The 18,178-nt window shown below is 40.0% G+C and overlaps 3 protein-coding genes across 7 annotated transcripts; 2 read left to right on the top strand and 1 right to left on the bottom strand.

The window, feature by feature from the left end:
- Positions 1-84: 84 nt before the first annotated feature.
- c3h15orf48 (chromosome 3 C15orf48 homolog) lies at positions 85-1,706 on the top strand. Of its 2 annotated transcripts, XM_037246765.1 has the most exons (5): positions 85-233; positions 394-453; positions 591-679; positions 767-827; positions 1,351-1,706. In XM_037246765.1, exons 1-5 carry the CDS (start codon positions 189-191, stop codon positions 1,417-1,419), a joined length of 324 nt encoding a protein of 107 aa, XP_037102660.1. In that variant the 5' UTR covers positions 85-188; the 3' UTR covers positions 1,420-1,706. The 2 variants fall into 2 exon arrangements, with proteins under 2 accessions (XP_037102660.1, XP_037102662.1); XM_037246767.1 differs by lacking the exon at positions 394-453 and having other exon boundaries at positions 101-233.
- A 1,705-nt stretch (positions 1,707-3,411) lies between these two features.
- Positions 3,412-10,159, bottom strand: slc30a4 (solute carrier family 30 member 4). The gene is made up of 9 exons (XM_037246751.1): positions 10,029-10,159; positions 8,482-8,732; positions 7,663-7,927; positions 7,389-7,535; positions 7,148-7,301; positions 6,825-7,062; positions 6,145-6,250; positions 5,921-6,055; positions 3,412-4,590 (listed from the first exon to the last, which is right to left on the bottom strand). Exons 2-9 carry the CDS (start codon positions 8,623-8,625, stop codon positions 4,436-4,438), a joined length of 1,344 nt encoding a protein of 447 aa, XP_037102646.1. The 5' UTR covers positions 8,626-8,732; positions 10,029-10,159; the 3' UTR covers positions 3,412-4,435.
- Positions 10,158-13,640, top strand: bloc1s6 (biogenesis of lysosomal organelles complex-1, subunit 6, pallidin). 4 transcript variants are annotated; one of them, XM_037246764.1, is made up of 7 exons: positions 10,173-10,377; positions 11,148-11,225; positions 11,476-11,635; positions 11,771-11,858; positions 11,929-12,015; positions 12,231-12,359; positions 13,493-13,640. In XM_037246764.1, exons 2-6 carry the CDS (start codon positions 11,168-11,170, stop codon positions 12,348-12,350), a joined length of 513 nt encoding a protein of 170 aa, XP_037102659.1. In that variant the 5' UTR covers positions 10,173-10,377; positions 11,148-11,167; the 3' UTR covers positions 12,351-12,359; positions 13,493-13,640. The 4 variants fall into 4 exon arrangements, with proteins under 4 accessions (XP_037102657.1, XP_037102659.1, XP_037102656.1 ...); XM_037246762.1 differs by lacking the exon at positions 13,493-13,640 and having other exon boundaries at positions 10,158-10,281; positions 12,231-13,035; XM_037246761.1 differs by lacking the exon at positions 13,493-13,640 and having other exon boundaries at positions 12,231-13,035.
- Positions 13,641-18,178: the final 4,538 nt, after the last annotated feature.

Here is an 18,178-nt window from a genome sequence, read left to right as displayed (position 1 = left end):
TTTTCCCTCTTCTCGAAATGAGTTTTCCCTTTGGGTTGCAAGGGGGCGCTGTGCACTATTGAATATATTGATCTGCTACTTTAATGGTTGGCAAATCCTCCCTTGGTGAATAGCAGAGCAGGAAGCTGTGTCTACGTGCCTGTTACCTCGTCGTTGCAGCCTATATCAATCCGGAGTAGGCGGACAGGATGCTCCACTGTCTCACAAACCCGAGAGCTACTCCACAACCGAAGGTGAGAGCTGCTATATGCTGATGACACTGCCGGCAAAAGTTGGATCTGTTCAATGGGAAGAAGCCAGGAATTTACTAAACTGATGATTGGCTTTTAAGAGGGAACTTCCTAGAAATTTACCAGAAATTTTCAACATAGCTAATGGCCTGTTTCTCATCAGGTATCAAAGGACCGGTACAAAATGAAGGGATTTTTCCAAATGTTAAAAAAGAAAAAAGAGGTGAGTCGGGATGATTTTTGTGAGTGATGAAAGCTGAGGATGGTGTTATTTTCTAATGAAAAAAAAATGTTTTTAAATAATATAAAGAATATACTATAAATGTTATTTAATGATGATCCCTATCCAATTACATGCAGCTGATTCCGCTGATCGGGTTCATGGCTTTCGCCGCAACAGGAGCCACCACAGCATCCTTCTACTTTCTTTTCACCAAAACGGACGTCATGTGAGTGGCAGGAGTGCTGTGGTTGCTGGCTGTTTGGTTTTGTCTTTTATCAAAGGTTTGATTGTGTTGCATTTGTATTGTTTTCAGTTTGAATAAGACCTCCAATCCAGAACCATGGGAAAGAGTGGATCCATCCAAGCCCCAAAAGGTGAAAACATTTACTTTTGTTTTTAAGCAATTTTGGTTGAATTTGGAGCTGCGATGAAAATAGAAGTGTGAAAGCTGCTGCGTCACAGAGGAAGAAATGTTATTAAATAAGTCTGCCTTTCAGAAAAATTTATATTCATGCATGCGCCTGCATGCCAATGAGCGAGTCTGCTTTGAGTGCCCTTCTATCTATCCATGACCACACTCTGAAATCAATAGAAACGGCACGACACTTTATATTCCTTTTAAACAAAATCAAGACAAAATAATGATAATGAAGACAAAAACCCTGGTAACGTTTGTTTTTCTGTTATATAAGCACAGTATTATGTTACTTCACTTGCAGTTGCTAACAAAAATATTTAAAGACCTTGTTTAGTGAAAATAAATGTCCGGTAAATTTGTCACACTACTTCTAAGAGTGCTGTTAAAAACCCAAATTTGAATCCCTGCAAAAAAAATCAGAAAGTATCTCAAAATGAAATCATGCAATGTGATCCTTGTTCTGTCTGGCCCCCTTGCAGCTTATCACCATCAATCAGGAGTGGAAGCCAGTGAAGGAACTGGAGCTGGTGAAGAGTCTCATCAAGTGAATGGCGCTCTAACCTCTCGTGACCTCGCTCCCCTCAGCACCCACCCATCAGTCGAACAGAATCCTTTGCGCACGAGCCAGTTTGTGTTGATATCATGTCAGTGTGCGGAAACGCTTCTGTTCCTGTCTGCTCTTTAGCTGAGCGACCGCAAAAATCATCTGCAAACGTTAGTATGCTGACAGGAAGTAGCTTGCACTGCGCCTGTAAATGTACAAATTAAAATGGGATGCCGGTGAATAATCTACTGTACTATATAAGATTGCTAATAAATTATGTGTTCATCGCAACGGTGACTTTTACTGGCCAGCTATGTCAACACCACTACACTTTTCAAGGCTAGGAAATGTTTATAGAATGAGTACATCATAATTATGCGCTGTAAATGACATATTTCTTGGCTTTATTGTTCATCTATGTAAACAACTACACTATCAAGGGCTATATATCCATCCATCCATTTTCTGTACCGCTTGTCCCCATGGGGGTCATGGGGACCTCCAGCCCTCCCTGTGTGGAGTTTGCATGTTCTCCCTGTGCCTGCGTAGAGTTTCTCCAGGTCCTCCCACATCCCAAAAACATGCTTGGTAGGCCGATTGACCACTCCAAATTGTCTATAGGTGTGAGTGCGGATGGTAGTTTGTCTCTGTGTGCCCTGGAATTGGCTGGCAACCAGTTCAGGGTATCCCCCACCTACTACCCGATGACAGCTGGGATAGGCTCTAGCACGTCTGCGACCCCCATGGGGACAGGCGGTACAGATAATAGATGGATTTAGCTACGTGAATAACTACACTACAGATTTATTGATAACAGCTCTAGACGAGACGTCATCAGTGAACAACTACTCCCCTCCAACCAGTTTATGGATAAGTGAGCGTCCACCTACACCAACAATTTTCTTAATAATGGAGAATGATCCACTCAATGTTGTGTGGCCCATGCACGTGGCTAGACACAGCTCCGAGTCTTCCCTCATCAATGATTCACACATCACAATGACTGAGTGTGGGCAAGGGTTCAGGATATCACGTTCATCATTGCATTCTTTTTTTTTTTCCCTTTGCAGTGAAGCGTTGTGTTGATAGCTGCCTCCAGTCGTGTCACGTCGTGTTGTAACAAGGCTCTGAGATGTCAAGGGTTTCTGTATCTAGGGACGTCCATTATGCTATACCGGGTGGCGGTGAAAGGTTATTTAAGGAAACAATAGCAAAGGGGGAAGGATGTAAAGTGCAGGAAGACATTTGCAGACAAGACTGTGCCTCACAACATACATACAACTAAGGTGGTTTGATCAAGACAATTATTGACTATTGGTTACTTATTTGAACAACTATGTGAACAATGTGAATCAATACACTCCCAAATCTTATTATTCCATATATAGATGTCATAAGACTCTTGATTCGACCTGTGACACATTCGAATTTAGGCAACTGAATACTGTCTTGTTCACACAACATGACGTACAACATTTGAGTTTGTAAGTCACGTAGGCTTGGTGTGTGCAAACACTTTCACTTTTATGGTCACACAGACGCTGCCTAGAAACCCAGGCACACGCCCTTTTACTTTTCACTTGTCATGTGAGGGTAAATACCTCGTGGCAATTATTTTAAAATATGTGATGCATTCACCACACATTTAATATGGACTCATCAATGATGTCATCATTTCATAGGCTAAAAGGTGCTAATCCTTTAAACCAAGCTGCAATCAGCAAATGCAGCTATCCTGAAGCTACATTTCAGTTCAGTATTACTATGCTGTATAAGTGGACCACCATGTGGACGGAAAAGGACATAACAGTCGACGTGGTGTGTTTGTCGGTCTTCACTTCATTATCACTCTAACACTGTCAAAGAAGCATTGATTAATGCATTGTTAAATATTTTTCAAAGTGTATTCTTCAAATCCTGCACGTCCTATTCAAGGCAAATGAATCAGACACGACAATACATAACCAAGTTTACCCCCTCATAAAAAACGGAGTACTGTGGCTGAAACAAAGTATTTTATTTCAAAACAAAAGTGATCATGATGTGTTTCGATGATTAATACAAGCAATATGAACAACATTACTATTTGTGAATGCCAAGTCACTTAGAAAACAAATAAGTTGGCTCAGCGCTATAACACTGTCAGTCATCATTAAGGTACAGCAGCTATCATGGCACAACTCCAAAGTGACTCCAAAGTCAAGCGCTTTCAGAATTTAATTTGAATACTAGTGTGGATCACGTCCGCATTGTTGTTTAATATAAAGTGACTTTGGTTAGTACTGTGAGGTGTATTAACTGATTCAGTCAGCCGACTGGCCACAGCTGTACATTGCTGGTTAACTTAGGAAAGCTGTTTGAGCTTTATTCCATATCATTGACATCCATCTTAAGGTCCACATATGCCTTACTAGAAAAAAATAAAAATAATAAAACTTTTTCCACATCTCTGACTTTACTAGTGGCGATGGTAGTGCACAGATGTCAACTAGTATGCCAAAGTATGTCAAATAGTATGTGCCCCCCTCCTACTAGTATGCTAATTTGTAAATTTCATAAGGTAGTGAAAATACATTATTAGTAAAGAACCATGTTGTGCTGCATTGTTTAAGAAGTGAGGACAAATAGTGGATTAGTACACAGACCTCAACGCTGCATATCAAGGCCATTAAATGCTCAAACAGCTTTCCACAGATAAAGTAACAGAGTTTAAAGTCACAATAACAAAAAAATATACACCGGTCATGTAAAATACAGATAAATAGGCCTTAATGGTGAATGACGAGATTGTGCTGAAGGTTTACCTTCCTTAACTGAACACGTCAAAGGTCAGTCAACATTGGCCGAAGAGCAGTCAAGTCACGGGCAGCGGCAATCCTTTCACCGAGAGGGTGTTACTACTGCTCATGTTCCACGTCATATTTGGTGAGTGGAACATCCAAGTGCCTTCTGCCTGAACTCGCCAACACATGGCTCCGCAGAAATGCATAAAGAAGAAGAAGTGAAAGCAGCCAATGTTTTTAAGTGCTGAGCTGCTCACAGTGTGCACAGGTGCGCACGGGCCTCTGCCTGTGCGTCTGGACCTGGACCGTGCATCTTGTCAGACTGTAGGTGTGAAGCAACAGGTGACGAGCCTTTGCTTGGACATCCTCCCAGTTGCTGGCACTTGAGGGCTCTGGCAGCAAAACAATGCAACATAAGATTGGAGAAGCAAACTGTCAAGTCCTCTAAATTCCAGGGAGTGGCTAGCAAAACCAGCCAAGTTGTTGTGGCTACATTGATTTTTGAAACAACAAATAGGAGAGACACTCACAGGCATATATTCTTTATCCTCTGCACAAATAGTAATAATATTGCAGCTTAGTCTTCTGTTCTTTGGTTGAGATCTTCACTGTTTAAACTCATTCTTTATTTTTCTTATATTGGTATAGTACTGGTTTGTACTAGAGTTTGAATTTTGAAGTCAACTATGGAACAAAAACAAGATCAACTGGGGTTTTGGTCATTATAAGGTCATGACCAGGATTTTAGAGTGTGAATATTTCTGTTCTGACAGCTTCAGTGACGCGTCACGCTTTGGTTAAAAGAGGAAGAACCGGACTGGTGCTTATGTTCAACTAGCCTCAGGCTTTCTTGGATTTGACTTTCCTTTCAGCTTGTTTGTGGAATTCTTTTTTTTTTTTTAACACATACAGTCAATACAGTCAGTCAATTCTTCTTTTACTGCATATGGATTTTTAAACTAAGATTAGTTTTTTTCACTAATGTACATTAACCATCCATTTTCAAATTTGACTTTGCTTGAAAAACTGTGCCGGTTGTGAAACAACTACAATAGTTAATCTTGGTAAAAAATACAGTATTTTCTGTACAGTAGATTACCTCATTTTTGTAGACAATATTTTATTCATTTCTAAAATCAGTAGAGGGCACTTCAACTTCCACTTTTAAAAATTATAATTGTGTCATTCATTGTCTACACTGCAGCAAGTTATTATATTGCGATTTATTCATTTTAGAAAGAAAAGTAGAGGAAATCACCCCCTGATCCAAACATTGATAAATTCTGTAATACAGTCGTTAAAAGAAAGTCAAGTGTTGAATATAGAATGAAACCTGTATTACTCCAAATATGCAATTCAGTCCACTAATTCCACTTAAAAAAGTTCAATTAAAAATGCAGTTTTCATGGCTTTCCATTGCTCAAATGTAGCCACCTTAGAACTAAATCACAACTTAAATTTAAAGACTTGCACCTGGAAATGACAAAAATAGGGGGAAAAAAAAATCCCCATCATAGGGTAGTTTCATTTGCATTAACACAGCGAAAATGGTTCAAGAAAAGGGAAGCAGTTGACAATGGCCAGGAGCAGAGTTTTAAAAATAGATTTGAGTCACGTAACCAAGCCAAAGCACATTTACCTCACATTCCAGGGAATTAACAAGAAAGTATGTCAAGTAATATCAACGCATGAATATGTGCATGTGGTACTGAAGAGACTCACTTAGTTGAAGATGCACAAGTGCTGCGGTTTTATCTGCAGTCAGCGCCCAAACATTTAACTCGTCCACCGACTGCACGTCCTCCAACTTCAGGAGATCTTCTTTGATCTGCACTGTGTCCAGATGCCTCGGCACACCTAGGCGGTGTCCAAAAAGGAGAAAACCACACCATGAATCATTATGTAAGAACACAAGTTTGCACACTTGCCAAGAATCTGACACTTGCCTTCCAGCACAATGACTGTTGTGTCACGTATGATGCGGATTGTGGTGAACAGAACCAGAACCGAGAAGATGTAGGTACAAATTGGATCCGCAAGTTTATACTCGGGCTGAAGAGATAGAGAGGTGATATCACGGTGACAAACTGCAAAAATACAATCCAATCATAATATGCAACAACTGAAGCAAGCGGTTTAACGGCAAATTGCAGAATTTTTTAAAAGTTTATACATTAAGAATTGAATTTCCAGAAGATTTCACACAAAAGGGAGTACACCAGTCACAACTTGGTAAATCTTGAGTATCTTCTTATAGCTTAGGCCATCTTTTTTTCCCCCCAGATCATCCAAAAGCTGCCATACTGAATTGGCAAGCCTCGCAACACAGAGTCACATGACATGAAGCCTCAGATACAAAATTGCTAATTGGGCCCAAATTTGTCATTTTCACTTTGAGGTTTACTCTTTTGTTGCCAATGGTTGAGACATTCAAGGCTATCAAATTGTGAGGGGACATAACATTTTCACAAGCTGTACAACAAAATCAGACTGTGGTGAAAAAGAAATCGATTTGAAGGCCAGATCATCTAGCCCTATTTGCTCGGCACCATAAAATTGCGTTTATTACGTAATAAAGCCCAAGATTTCATATAAAACTGGCCGCTAACAGAACAAAGCAAAGCACCTTGAAGCGGACGATGTATGCAGCTATGAGAACCCCGAGGCTCTGGAGAAGGTCACCCAAAGCGTGGATGAAGGCGGCTCGGACAGCCAAGCTGCCGTGCTGCCTCTGGTTGTGTCCGGATCCCGCGGACTGTGACCCCGACGTGGCTGCTGTGGCGCCGTGAGAGTGACCGTGGCCATGAGAGTGACCGTGGCCATGAGTGTGAAGATGACACCCTTGGTTTAATAAGAAGCCCATTCTAGATAAAAAAAAAAAAAACATTTTATGCTGCGATTTCGACTGTCGTCAGACTCTCACAGAGAGAAACACGCCTTCGCACTCACACGACGTTGACAGCCACACCCACAGCCGCTGTAATGATCATGACATCGCCATCGATGTTGAAGTCTTGTTTTATTGTCCTTTGAATGGCCTCAAAAAGCAGTATTCCCGTCAGGATGTAGATGAGCACCACACTCAGGACAGCTGCTATCACCTCTGCATCAGAAACGGTTACACTACTACTCATTCCACAGCTTGCAGTCATATCTCTGCTTTGACTCTTCATACATCAGTTTGGCTTACCAAGCCGATGCAGTCCAAAGGTGAATCTCTTGGTGGGAGGTTTAGTGGAGAGCCACAGAGCCAGCAGAGAGAACAGGATACCCACCACGTCAGCTAACATGTGCAGAGCGTCAGTCATGATGGCTAAACTGTTCGAAACATATCCACCTGAAAGAACCATACAAGGTAGTATTCAGCGACATATACAAGATGTATATTTAAAAACAACAACAAAAACGTTTTTACAGGCCTCCACAGCCATACTTTTCTCACCTCTGACACAGACTCCGCTTACCTATAATTTCTGCCACCATGAAAAGAAAGTAGAGCAGAGCCGCAATGACCAGCCTCTTCATCACCTTCCTCTGCTTCACTGTCTCCCTCTTCTTGGTGCAGCTGTCACATGGGTCCATGTTCAAGCCTGGGCTGCCCACGCTGGAGGAAGAGTCCAGCAAGGAGTCATCATCTTCCGCATGACCCGCCACCACCAGCGTGTTGACCGCTACTCCATTGGACGGAGTCCCGGCAGAGTAGTCCGACATCTCGCCGGAGACCACCACCTTTATATGGAAGCCATTTGGACATTTATCCGACATCATTAATATCCATCTAAAGGTCCACTAGTACATAAGTGTAAAATTTAGTTTTTTTTTTTTTTTATGTCACGACTGCAGCAAACTTGACTTTAATTGAGAAGACCAAGTAGCAGACAATTCTGAGTTTGGTTTGGGAGCTTAAATAAACATGGTTATGAGTGTGTTAGTACAATTATGTGACGGGAACAATAAATCCGGAATGCAAAATGGCAATGGTGTGAATACATGTGACTGCGAAGATTTTATGATTTGACTTTGACTTGCATATCCTAAGTAACAACAAATGGTGCCTCTGTAACTTGGGACTGCCTTGAATTCAGTCTCCGCACATTTTTACAAATTATTGACCAATCTTAAGTGTTGAGAATGTCATGCTCTCTCTGACAATGTAGTTAATGGCTCAGCAAGCCTTTTTTGGTTTTCTGAAAAGATATGGAGATGATTTTGCTCAATGCCAGCTTACTTGTGAAGACAAACAAGGTCTATGCATCAAGGATATTGAATTATTGGCTCCATACCTTCAGCTTGTTGAATTTGGGCACTTCGTCTTCCACCAGCTCATCTGAGAAGTCGAAGGGTGCCGTGTCGCTACTCATGTCCCAGTCGTTACGCTCTTTCCTGAAGGCGGAGCGCACTTTGCTCAACAGGCTACCACCCGACATCTTTTAAAAGTATCCTGGGCCCACTATGCAGACAGGACACTTTCCTCCTGGGTCAATCATTCACATTGCGTAGCTCCGACGAACATGCAAGTTTACTGCATCGGGACCTGAAACAGATGAAAACAAAAGCTAATGGACACCACCCACGCTTTATCACAGCTTGTATCTTTAACCCTCAAGCCATGTTCTGTTTTCCTACCCCTTCATCTTCCATGGTGATATAGGCTGTAATCTGTTGGATTTGTTTCTACTCTTATTATTGTACCTTGTTTTTAACTAACATTCAGTTCTTTTGATGAATATAAAGTTCAACATTAACTGTGTTGGGTCACAAGAAGATTACCGACTGATAGAGTAAGCATTGATTTTATATATAGATTAGGTGAAATCAAAAGATGGCTTGAGCAAAATATAAATCTCAGAAAATCTAAATTTGTACTTTGCCATGTTCAAAGATAGCTATCCTACCGGGTACTATATTTGCTTTTTAAAATAGTGCAGCTGTTGATACAGCTGGTGTGACCATTTTTCTTCTGTCCCTCCCTTGGAATAAGGTACTTTAGTTTTCTGACATGCAAATAATTAGTGGGACTCAAATCAAGTCAAATCTACCAGTTTGTACCATCTTTCCTTAACCTTTGTGGAAAACCTTGTCAGTACATTGGAAAGCACTGTTTAAACTGAATTCACCTCCACTTTTCTGTTGATGTCATCACAGAATACTATTTTATTGCTGATGTAGCCTCTAGTAGTGCCTCTGGAGTCAAAGGTGGGATTGAGGCACCTTTCAAAAGCATTTGTTTTGTTTTTTGTTCTAGCACTCCAGCCACCTTTCCTCCAATTGTCATCCCACTCGGCTAGTGGGAAAAGGTTCCCACGCATAAAAAAAAGAAAATAATCTGAAGAGAGCATCATGTATGAAACGTGTGACAAAACTTCTGCTATGAAATTTACTAATTGACGTCCTTGTGCAAACATTTATTTCAAAGAAAACATTGAATAAGGAATTTGTAAAATGGGATTTTCGTGGTTTTCTGTTGGACAAAAGTTGCCAGGATAGAACCACTTGGTCACTTTTATTCTAAAGAACAGTATATTATTAATACACAAAGATTTGAAGATGCAATCAAAATCAGATAAAAAATTACCCATCCGTGCATTTCCGAAACACATAAAAAGGATGTGAGGTAGAAACAAAAGGCCAGTATTTTATTCCAGGTAGTCAAACAGATCCTGTCATTAGGGAGAGAGATTGTAAAAAGCTCAAAAGTCCTCTTCAATGAAACAGCTGTGGCTAAACAGTAACAGGATAGCTCGTAAATGTGATCGAAATGTTGGCTCGTGTCAGCAGGCGACAATCAACTTTTCATAAAAATCACATGACATAAACAGGGCTAACTCACCTGACAAAATATTTCCGAGCGATGTCTTCGGTCAGCTCGGTACATCTCTGGAGTCGTCCAAACTCTGGAGTGGGAAAGAAAACCCGAGCAAATTCAACTAGCAAGTTTGGTGGAGAAATCCACAGTCACGTGACTGGCCAAGTCATATGACGTTGGTCATCCGCAAACAACTCAAAATGCTAATCTCATCGTTGTTTTAGCCGCGTCAATATTCACCATACCAGCAATCGCCGCGGAGAAGAAATCGTAACGGGTAATCTTGTACACCGACTTTTCGCGCCCATTCGTTGGATAAGTGTCTCTGAAAAAAAAACAAAAAAAAAAACGGTTGGACAAAGAAGCAAGTAAGGTGATTAGCCTTTGTTTTTGTAGTGACATGTGACATTGTTTTGTAGTGCGTCACGAGATACGCCGTCTGATAAACTGGTGAAAGATACTCATTCAATGGGGTGTTTTTACAGGTTGCCGAGTCTGGCGTTTATGGTGGAGACTACTATACCTAACTAGTACGACACGCACTCTTAGCATACCAGTAGCACCAAACTACCCTGTAGTATTTCTGCCCCACTCATGATATGATGTGCGACGGGCATGCCAAAGTTCTCCTCCTCCTGTTCAGAAATGCAATTTAGAACTGAGATGACCTTACTAGAAAACCAAGTCAAACTAGTGCAACTGTCATTATAGCTAGCTCGATTCATTTGATATTGCTCCAAATTGTTGAGTGCACTGGTCGAATGACTGACTAGTAAAGTGTTTGAATGGTAATATTGAATTGAGGTAATGCTATTTGTGTGAAGTGCATATGCGCATAATTCTCAATGTGCTAGCGCTAGGATGCTTCTTCGACTGCAATGGTCGCTAATGTGATTGATGAACCTCATGTGAAGGTTTTTGTGTGCCAAATAATTAACCTACTCGGTAGAATCATTTAATGGACTCATGATAGTGTACCTGTTAGCAGCTGGTAGCATGACCTTAACTGTATGATACTCGCCATTTAAAATGCTTTGTCGCCATCTTCTGGAATACTAGTATATGCACAATTAGAATTCCCGGGCGTCAAATATTTGTAGTTTGCTGAAGAAGGACCATCTGATGCCCTGGCATATTTTACAGGTTGCAGAGTCTTGTTGTTTATGGAGGGAATGGAAGATGAAGGACCCTCATCACAGGGTGAACCTCCACATATCGAAGGTGTGTAATTTGATACCAAACCTGCACGTGTTACGCACGCTTGACCTTGCAAAATGGTCCAAATGTTGTCTGATTGCAAAGCCTCGCAAGTTCCCTTTTTTGGGGGGGGAATTAAATCTAGACTCGAGCTTGGACTTTGCATTTTCTACTTGTGAAGTAATTCTTCTCTTGGGTGGGATGTAATAATAATAACAATGGGGTAAATGTTGCACAAACAATGTAAATTTGCACATCTGCTGTCATCTTTCAGATGTGCAGCTGTCGGCAGAGGAGCTGATGTATGTGGAGAGCTCCGCCCCTCTAGAAAATGTGTGCGAATACAAGGAAGCGGTGCACAAGCTGACAGAGGGCTTACTTTCCCACTACTTGCCTGGCCTTCAGAACTCAAAACGTACTCTCCAAGAACTCACGTGAGTTGATCGATGAGCCCTGATCATCATCAACTTGCCGTTACGTGATGGAGTTGTATATTGTATACATTTGTGTGGTATACTGCTGTGTTTCTCAAACCTTTTACATCAAATACCACTCTCATGCTCTTTCAGACAAAATCAGCTCATATTGTTGGACACACTGGACCAAGAAGTCACCAAGTTCCGAGACTGCAACACCTTACTTGACCTGAATTCACTGGTATGAATTCACTTGCGCCTAAACTAGGTCAGGGGGACATGTTCCCTCATCCTGTTTATTGGTTTTACAGTTTACAGAGGCCAAGGTTTACCACAACAAACTGGTCAATATCAGGAAAGAGATGATTTTAATCCATGAAAGGACAACAAAATTAAAGGTAAAGCATCGTCCGTGGATTTAGCTTTTTTAGCCGTCTAACATCTTATTTTACTCATCCAAGCCCTGCTTCTGGCATCATTGCTTGTGTATGCACATGTATAATGACATTTTGGATGTACTTATTATACTTATCTGTTTTTTAGTTGCCCTCTGGGATTCATTTATGGTTTATCTTCTCCTTGTGACAATGACAATTGCGTCCTATGGTTTCAGAAAAGAGCTTTAAAGCTGCAGCAGCACAAGCAGAAGGAGGCGCTGGAGAGGGAGCACCAGCGCGAGAAGGAGCTGGAGCGAGAGCGGCAGCTTATTGCCAAACCTGCTAAAAGAACATAAGCTCCTGTGGTATGGTGGTTTTGCATGTTTCAGCCCATTTTCTACCAAGGAACAATTTTGTATTGTACGTGCAACAACATTTAAGAAAACGTAGTAAGAGGCCAAAGTATGAGTGTCATACAGTGGTTATGACAGTCATAAATCTTCTGGTTGCTAGTCTGCAACCACAAGAACACTTTAGAGGCCTGACACCGTCGAGTGAGTGGATTCTTCATCAAATATTTCGCCGCAAAAACTGTTGCAGCATGAACACCTATTTGTGTACAAGAGTGAGCAATTCTTCAAAAGAGGCTTCAAGATGAGATAAGGTTATTGTCCTACTAAATTCAAAACAAAGAGAAGCTTTGCCCTCAGCAAGTTAATACAAGATGCCATAGATGGGCTCTTGCATCGTGATTTAAAGGCAGATGGCACATCATATGTAGACAGACAGTTCGACAATGCTCAGAGGCATTTTTTCTTTCTCAACAGAGAGAATTGATCATTATTATTATTATTCCAGTTTACTGTGCTGTGTCACAATATGGATTCAACTTGTATCTCAAGGCATATCTGTACATGTGCCGCAAATACAGCAATGGGAATTTGAACGTTAAAGTTTGCCCACTTGCAAAGAAAGTACCAGTCTCAATTTTTATGGTTTTTATTTATTACAGTAATAGACACTATTGGTTAAAATACATTTCAAAATAGTCTAAAAGTGAAAGATACTTGTGTTACAATCACAAATCTTGTCAAATGAGTGGTTCCTGGAAAAATGATTGTTTTTTTTTTTAAGTCTAAAGTTTCATAAACAGGAGATATCCCGTCTGCTCATGTGAAATGCATTACGATTGTGTAAATGTGCTCCAACATGCAAAACAGTGCGATTATTTATACCGGTGAGGTTTAAACCAAAGATGGCGAGTTCCCTATTGTTGGTACTTTCAGCTGTTAAACTCTGCATTCAAGCATAATCCTGTTTGCTTTCATTGTTGTTGAGATAGTGTCAATAGAATTGCTACTGGGCATTGAACCCGTCAATTGTTTCACGTTATAAAGTCTGTTTAAAAAGCACTGCTGTGTGTCATATTTGACTTGAGTTTGCCGTGCCCCAAAAGGAACTATACAGTCTACACTTCCTTATTTCTTTTTTGTTTCAGCTATAATTAGACAGATGTGATCTGTAAGAAAAACAACAAGGTGAGTCCGCTGTTTTTATTTGCAGTATGATACATAGAAATAATTTCTGCCTTCTAGTGGAAAAACATAATTGTTCTGCCCGTCATGATATGCTGCTTAAGATAGATTTCGTTCATTTTTTCTTTTTTTTTTTTTAATATGTACATTATTTGCATTAAATATTTTTGGGACCTGTTGTGTGAAAGTTGAATGAGTGAATGATTGAATGAATAATTTCCTGTAGCACACTAGGTCTTTTACAGCACAGTTTCCCCATCCAGATTCAATAGAATGTCAATAAGTGAGTGTTTTTTGGGAAGAGGAATATTCTATTTAGGTTTCAAGTAGATGTTAACCTTACTGAAAATTCCAATAAAATACAGACTTCCAACAACACAGGTGGGCAACATCCCTACAGTGGATTTCTATTTTCTAGAATAAATATTTGAAAAATTTGCATTAAAACTTAAGGACTGCTGCACCTTTTGTGGACTTACAGAAAGGACTGTTTGATGCAATGACAATGTGAGCCCAGAAGATGTCAGCATGAGCATTTAAAATATTTCCTCAAAGGCGCTTCAGTCCTCTGTGTTGATGCTGATATACCGCTTTGTTTTGTTTTCTTTTCGCTCCACAACACTAATGCTACTTTTAGGATCGTGGCCTTTTCACCTGGTAATTTTTCACTGACTTTTATTCTATTGCAGTAGTAGGAAGTAACAGAACTGCACAAAGATACTTATTGAAAAACGTCCAATATTTGAACTACTATGTATTTTTCTGATGACCTTTACGTTCAGGCTTTGCTTTGAAAAAGGACTATACAGTATGTAAAACCGAGCTACTTCTTACTTTGTTAATAGACTCCTTACTTTTTTTCAACATTCTCATCATGACATAAAAAGACAGAGCCAGGTCCATTACCTTATTCCAGAGAATCATTTGAAAGAAGGCAAGTAAGGTGTTGATTTTTTTCCGGTTGTTATCAAACAAGCATTTCACAAAATCAATGTAATTGCCAATAAAAATGCTTTTCAGTTTAATCTTTGTTCTTTCAGTACAGAAGTTGAATGGGTACTTCAACCAGTCTTTTATGACCTTTAAGTACTTAAGTGCTTTCACCACCTCTGCAAAATTGTCAGACAGTGGTTTTCAAAATAGTCAACTACTTTCAGCCACTATTGTTTTCTACCAGCTAAACAAATGTATATATTTTTCTGTTGACAGAAAAGTAGGTTAAATTCCTATGCATCCCAAGTTGGAGCCCTGCCAATTCACATAAAGCTCCAATTTTATGCCCCACTACTACGGCTGGAAACCACCATTGCGTGGTTCACCGCGCAAACTTGCTCGGAGCTAAAACTGCACTACGGAGGGGTAGACTAAGCACTAAGGAAGTAGCTGTCTAAGTCTGTGCTGACCGAAGCGAGATGCTGCAGTGAAAACTGCCCTTTCAATGTGGCCGATTTTCTACATTTGTCCGTGTATTTTGACATGCACCTCGGTGCACCTTTGGGGGGCAGAACAGGCATTTCCATTCATTTGAATGTGGAAAGACCATTTGAGAGTCTTTTGAGTTATTAGCGTGGTCACTCAAGGCACCACTGCACCCACTTTTGAGTCCCAATCCACTTGTTGAGAATCATTGGGTCAATTTATTCTTAGACGTTGAAAACGTCATCAGACAGTAAAGGAAGGACAATAACTGTCCTGGTATGTCTACTATTCCCAAGTGGGTTTTTTTTCCTTATAAAAACACCACAGGCTAGAATTAGTCAATTAGACACTCTTCCTGGAGGCATGGGTGGATGGCATCCTGAGAGGTAGACAGTCTGGGTTGCAGTCTAAGTGTTTGGTTTTAATTCTTCTCAGGTTTTAGAAAGCTGGCTGTCAGAAAAAAAAACACACAAGGCAACTTCTTTCACAAAGCCGCAGACACGGAGCAGGAGGACATGATTCCTGTCTCTGTAAACACTGATTCAGACGGACGGCTGAGGAGTGGGAGGCTGTGGTCTGCTTCAGACCGGCAGTGCCAAGCCTCTCCCAGAGCCACCATAACAGGATATGGTCCTCAGGCCCACACTGATGACGGCTGCGTGGTGTCATTATTTCCCTCAGGTTTTTACCATTTCGGTTTGTTGTTTGGCCATGTGTAGACTTTGAGCAATGGCTCTGGAAAACATAGCGCTTTGTGGTGATTTTGACCAACGTGAGGTTGCTTTCCCCAACTCTTCCCCACCTCGCCTTACATAAGTTCATACGCACATCTGGCTTAGTGGACTGGGAGAACATTAGTAATTAAGTGTCCGTGACTCAACAGATGCTTCAGAAATAGAAATTTAATCGAAACAGGTTGCTATGTGACCAATGGGATTTTCCAAAACGGTATAAATAATCTACAAGCAAAAACATTACGTTTTGTAGTGCAGTAAAAATTTGAACATGGGTTCATGTTTTTTTCTTTTTGGACCGCAATTAGCATTCATTTTACAAGCATGTTTTTACAGCATATAAAGAAGCTATTTTTGTGGTCTTTAAAGACAATTTTAAAATGATACATAAACATAATATACTGAGCCAGAACAAGAGCAATGGATAAGAAAGTGTGACAGTAGTGTGCCAATTTCTCGGTTTACAATAAGCAAGATTGTTTTCCCCTAAACTAAAAAACTCATCTCATCATAAACATGAATAATTAGGACCCAAGATGGACATTGTATAATGAAACTACAACCATCACTTTCTTTTGGTGTAAAAAGCAGGATTACAGAGGCTTTAACACCATATTGAATTCATCCCAATATACTACAGTAAACTGCAGGCTAAACAAAGTTGAGTTTTAAAACTCGTACAAAATAACAATAATCATCTGTAACAAGGTTGCACCTAACACATTAAAATATATCTTTAACAAAAGCGTAACATAGATGGTTGAGCTGGGTGAATCAAATTACATAATGGTTTATTTAAAAAAAAAATCAAATAAATGCTTGGCAATGTATAGAATACAGAGCAACGGATCTAGTCTGGTCTTATTTGACAAACAGATATTTTATAGTTTAGCTACACATCGTGTTTGAATGTCTGATTCTTGTTGTGTTGGTAACGTGGCCTATTTTCTCCCAAAGGCAGACAAATTCAGTGTAAGCACAGACATTTGTGGTCAACCACAGGAGGTGAAGAGTTGTTTTTTTCCTTACAATCCAGCAGGTGCAGCGCTAGGTGGCTCTAAAGCATGGTGGCCTGGCCATGGTCATGTTTTCAAAACAAGCCTGTGCAACAACTCCAGGTTTTTACTGCGCAAACCACAGATTTTCTCAGCTAGACTCTAGTAAAAGATACAAATATAGAAGTTAAACAACAAAGTGCGCTTTGTGGATTAATCAGATGCATGTGTCTTGCATACTTTGAGGTTAGACTATATGCTACAAAAACTACACTAATCTCTCTTGATGTCTTGCGCTATTTCTAAATTTAAACTTCTTTCCTAACCGCCTTGTTATGTATGGCACATACTGCCGACAACAAAATGTTTTTGTCACACTACAAAAATTAAACAAGAGCATAAAATAATATAGGGCATTTTTAGACATATAAAGTTGTAACTTGTGAATTTAATTCCTTCCATGACCAAGCTCATAAATCTATCAATTTTCAGCAGTGAAATCACTGGAAATGCCAGGAATCCATTCGATCACCCCCAAAACCACCACAATGTTTTTGTGTTTATTGTCTACAAAATAGCACTGTATTGCAGGGATTGGCAATTCATATGCTGGACCACATAGGACCTCACACTTCCCAACCCAATGTATGACAAAAACACCATTTTAAATATATTTAAATACCTGCATATGTGCAAAAAAGTTCTCTTAATATATTTCATTTTTGATAATACATTTTTCAATGCATGTATAAGAAATCTAAAAATATATAAAGCCTAATCAAACAACAAGTGCTTTAAAGCAAACAACAAAAAACTACAATCTGTAATATTTAGTTTTCACTAAAACAAATGGTTCTTGCATAGAATGACCTTATGCCGGCTGTATTTTGCATTTCAACAGGGAAGTTGATTCAAAGATATTGCGAAAGCGCAAAATAAATAAAAATGTATTGTGTTGTAGACATAGATGAGGTGGGAATTCAGACAGTTATATGATCAATAAAGGCCTTGCTACTTAATTGAATTGTATGTTGCTCAGATTAATTGTAAAGATGGGCCCTTCGATGCTAAAATTTTGCTAAATGACTCAATGACCATACATTTTACACATACTCGTGATAAAATGCCTTCGTCAAACACGATGATGGAGGTTTGGTTCCCATCCCAGTCTGTCCTTTTGCAAAATGCTACTACGCCATATGTGCCCTATGATTGGCTGCTGACCAGTCTAGTCCCAGCTGGGATAGGCTGCAGCTCCTCGCAACCCAAAACAGAACACGCAGAATAAAAAATGAATGTTTCGATGATCTGATTGAGTAAGAAAGAAAGACTGAAAAAGTATGTAGCCTCCCAATGTGCAAGACAAGTCAGTCTGACCTGAGGTGAAGATGTGAGGTATGAAGGGAGCAATTACGCTGTTGTTTATATGCTCTATTTGAGTTCACCACAGCAGACTGTTGCTTTCTTTGCTCCACTATGCCGAGATGTGGATAGGTCAAGT

Source organism: Syngnathus acus, chromosome 3 (assembly GCF_901709675.1).
Source record: "Syngnathus acus chromosome 3, fSynAcu1.2, whole genome shotgun sequence".
Classification (NCBI taxonomy): Eukaryota; Metazoa; Chordata; class Actinopteri; order Syngnathiformes; family Syngnathidae; genus Syngnathus; species Syngnathus acus.
Note: the sequence above shows the minus strand (reverse complement) of the source record. Positions and strands in the feature narration are given on the sequence as shown.

Excerpts from the sequence above, each read along its gene's own strand:
- c3h15orf48 (XM_037246765.1), top strand. The coding sequence starts at position 189 with ATGCTCCACTGTCTCACAAACCCGAGAGCTACTCCACAACCGAAG. Across the intron at positions 680-766 it reads TTCACCAAAACGGACGTCAT|TTTGAATAAGACCTCCAATC; the intron begins GTGAGTGGCAGG and ends TATTGTTTTCAG. Across the intron at positions 828-1,350 it reads ATCCATCCAAGCCCCAAAAG|CTTATCACCATCAATCAGGA; the intron begins GTGAAAACATTT and ends GCCCCCTTGCAG.
- slc30a4 (XM_037246751.1), bottom strand. The coding sequence starts at position 8,625 with ATGTCGGGTGGTAGCCTGTTGAGCAAAGTGCGCTCCGCCTTCAGGAAA. Across the intron at positions 7,928-8,481 it reads CCAAATTCAACAAGCTGAAG|GTGGTGGTCTCCGGCGAGAT; the intron begins GTATGGAGCCAA and ends TTCCATATAAAG. Across the intron at positions 7,302-7,388 it reads CTTTGGACTGCATCGGCTTG|AGGTGATAGCAGCTGTCCTG; the intron begins GTAAGCCAAACT and ends TTTCTGATGCAG.
- bloc1s6 (XM_037246764.1), top strand. The coding sequence starts at position 11,168 with ATGGAGGGAATGGAAGATGAAGGACCCTCATCACAGGGTGAACCTCCA. Across the intron at positions 11,226-11,475 it reads TGAACCTCCACATATCGAAG|ATGTGCAGCTGTCGGCAGAG; the intron begins GTGTGTAATTTG and ends GTCATCTTTCAG. Across the intron at positions 11,636-11,770 it reads CGTACTCTCCAAGAACTCAC|ACAAAATCAGCTCATATTGT; the intron begins GTGAGTTGATCG and ends ATGCTCTTTCAG.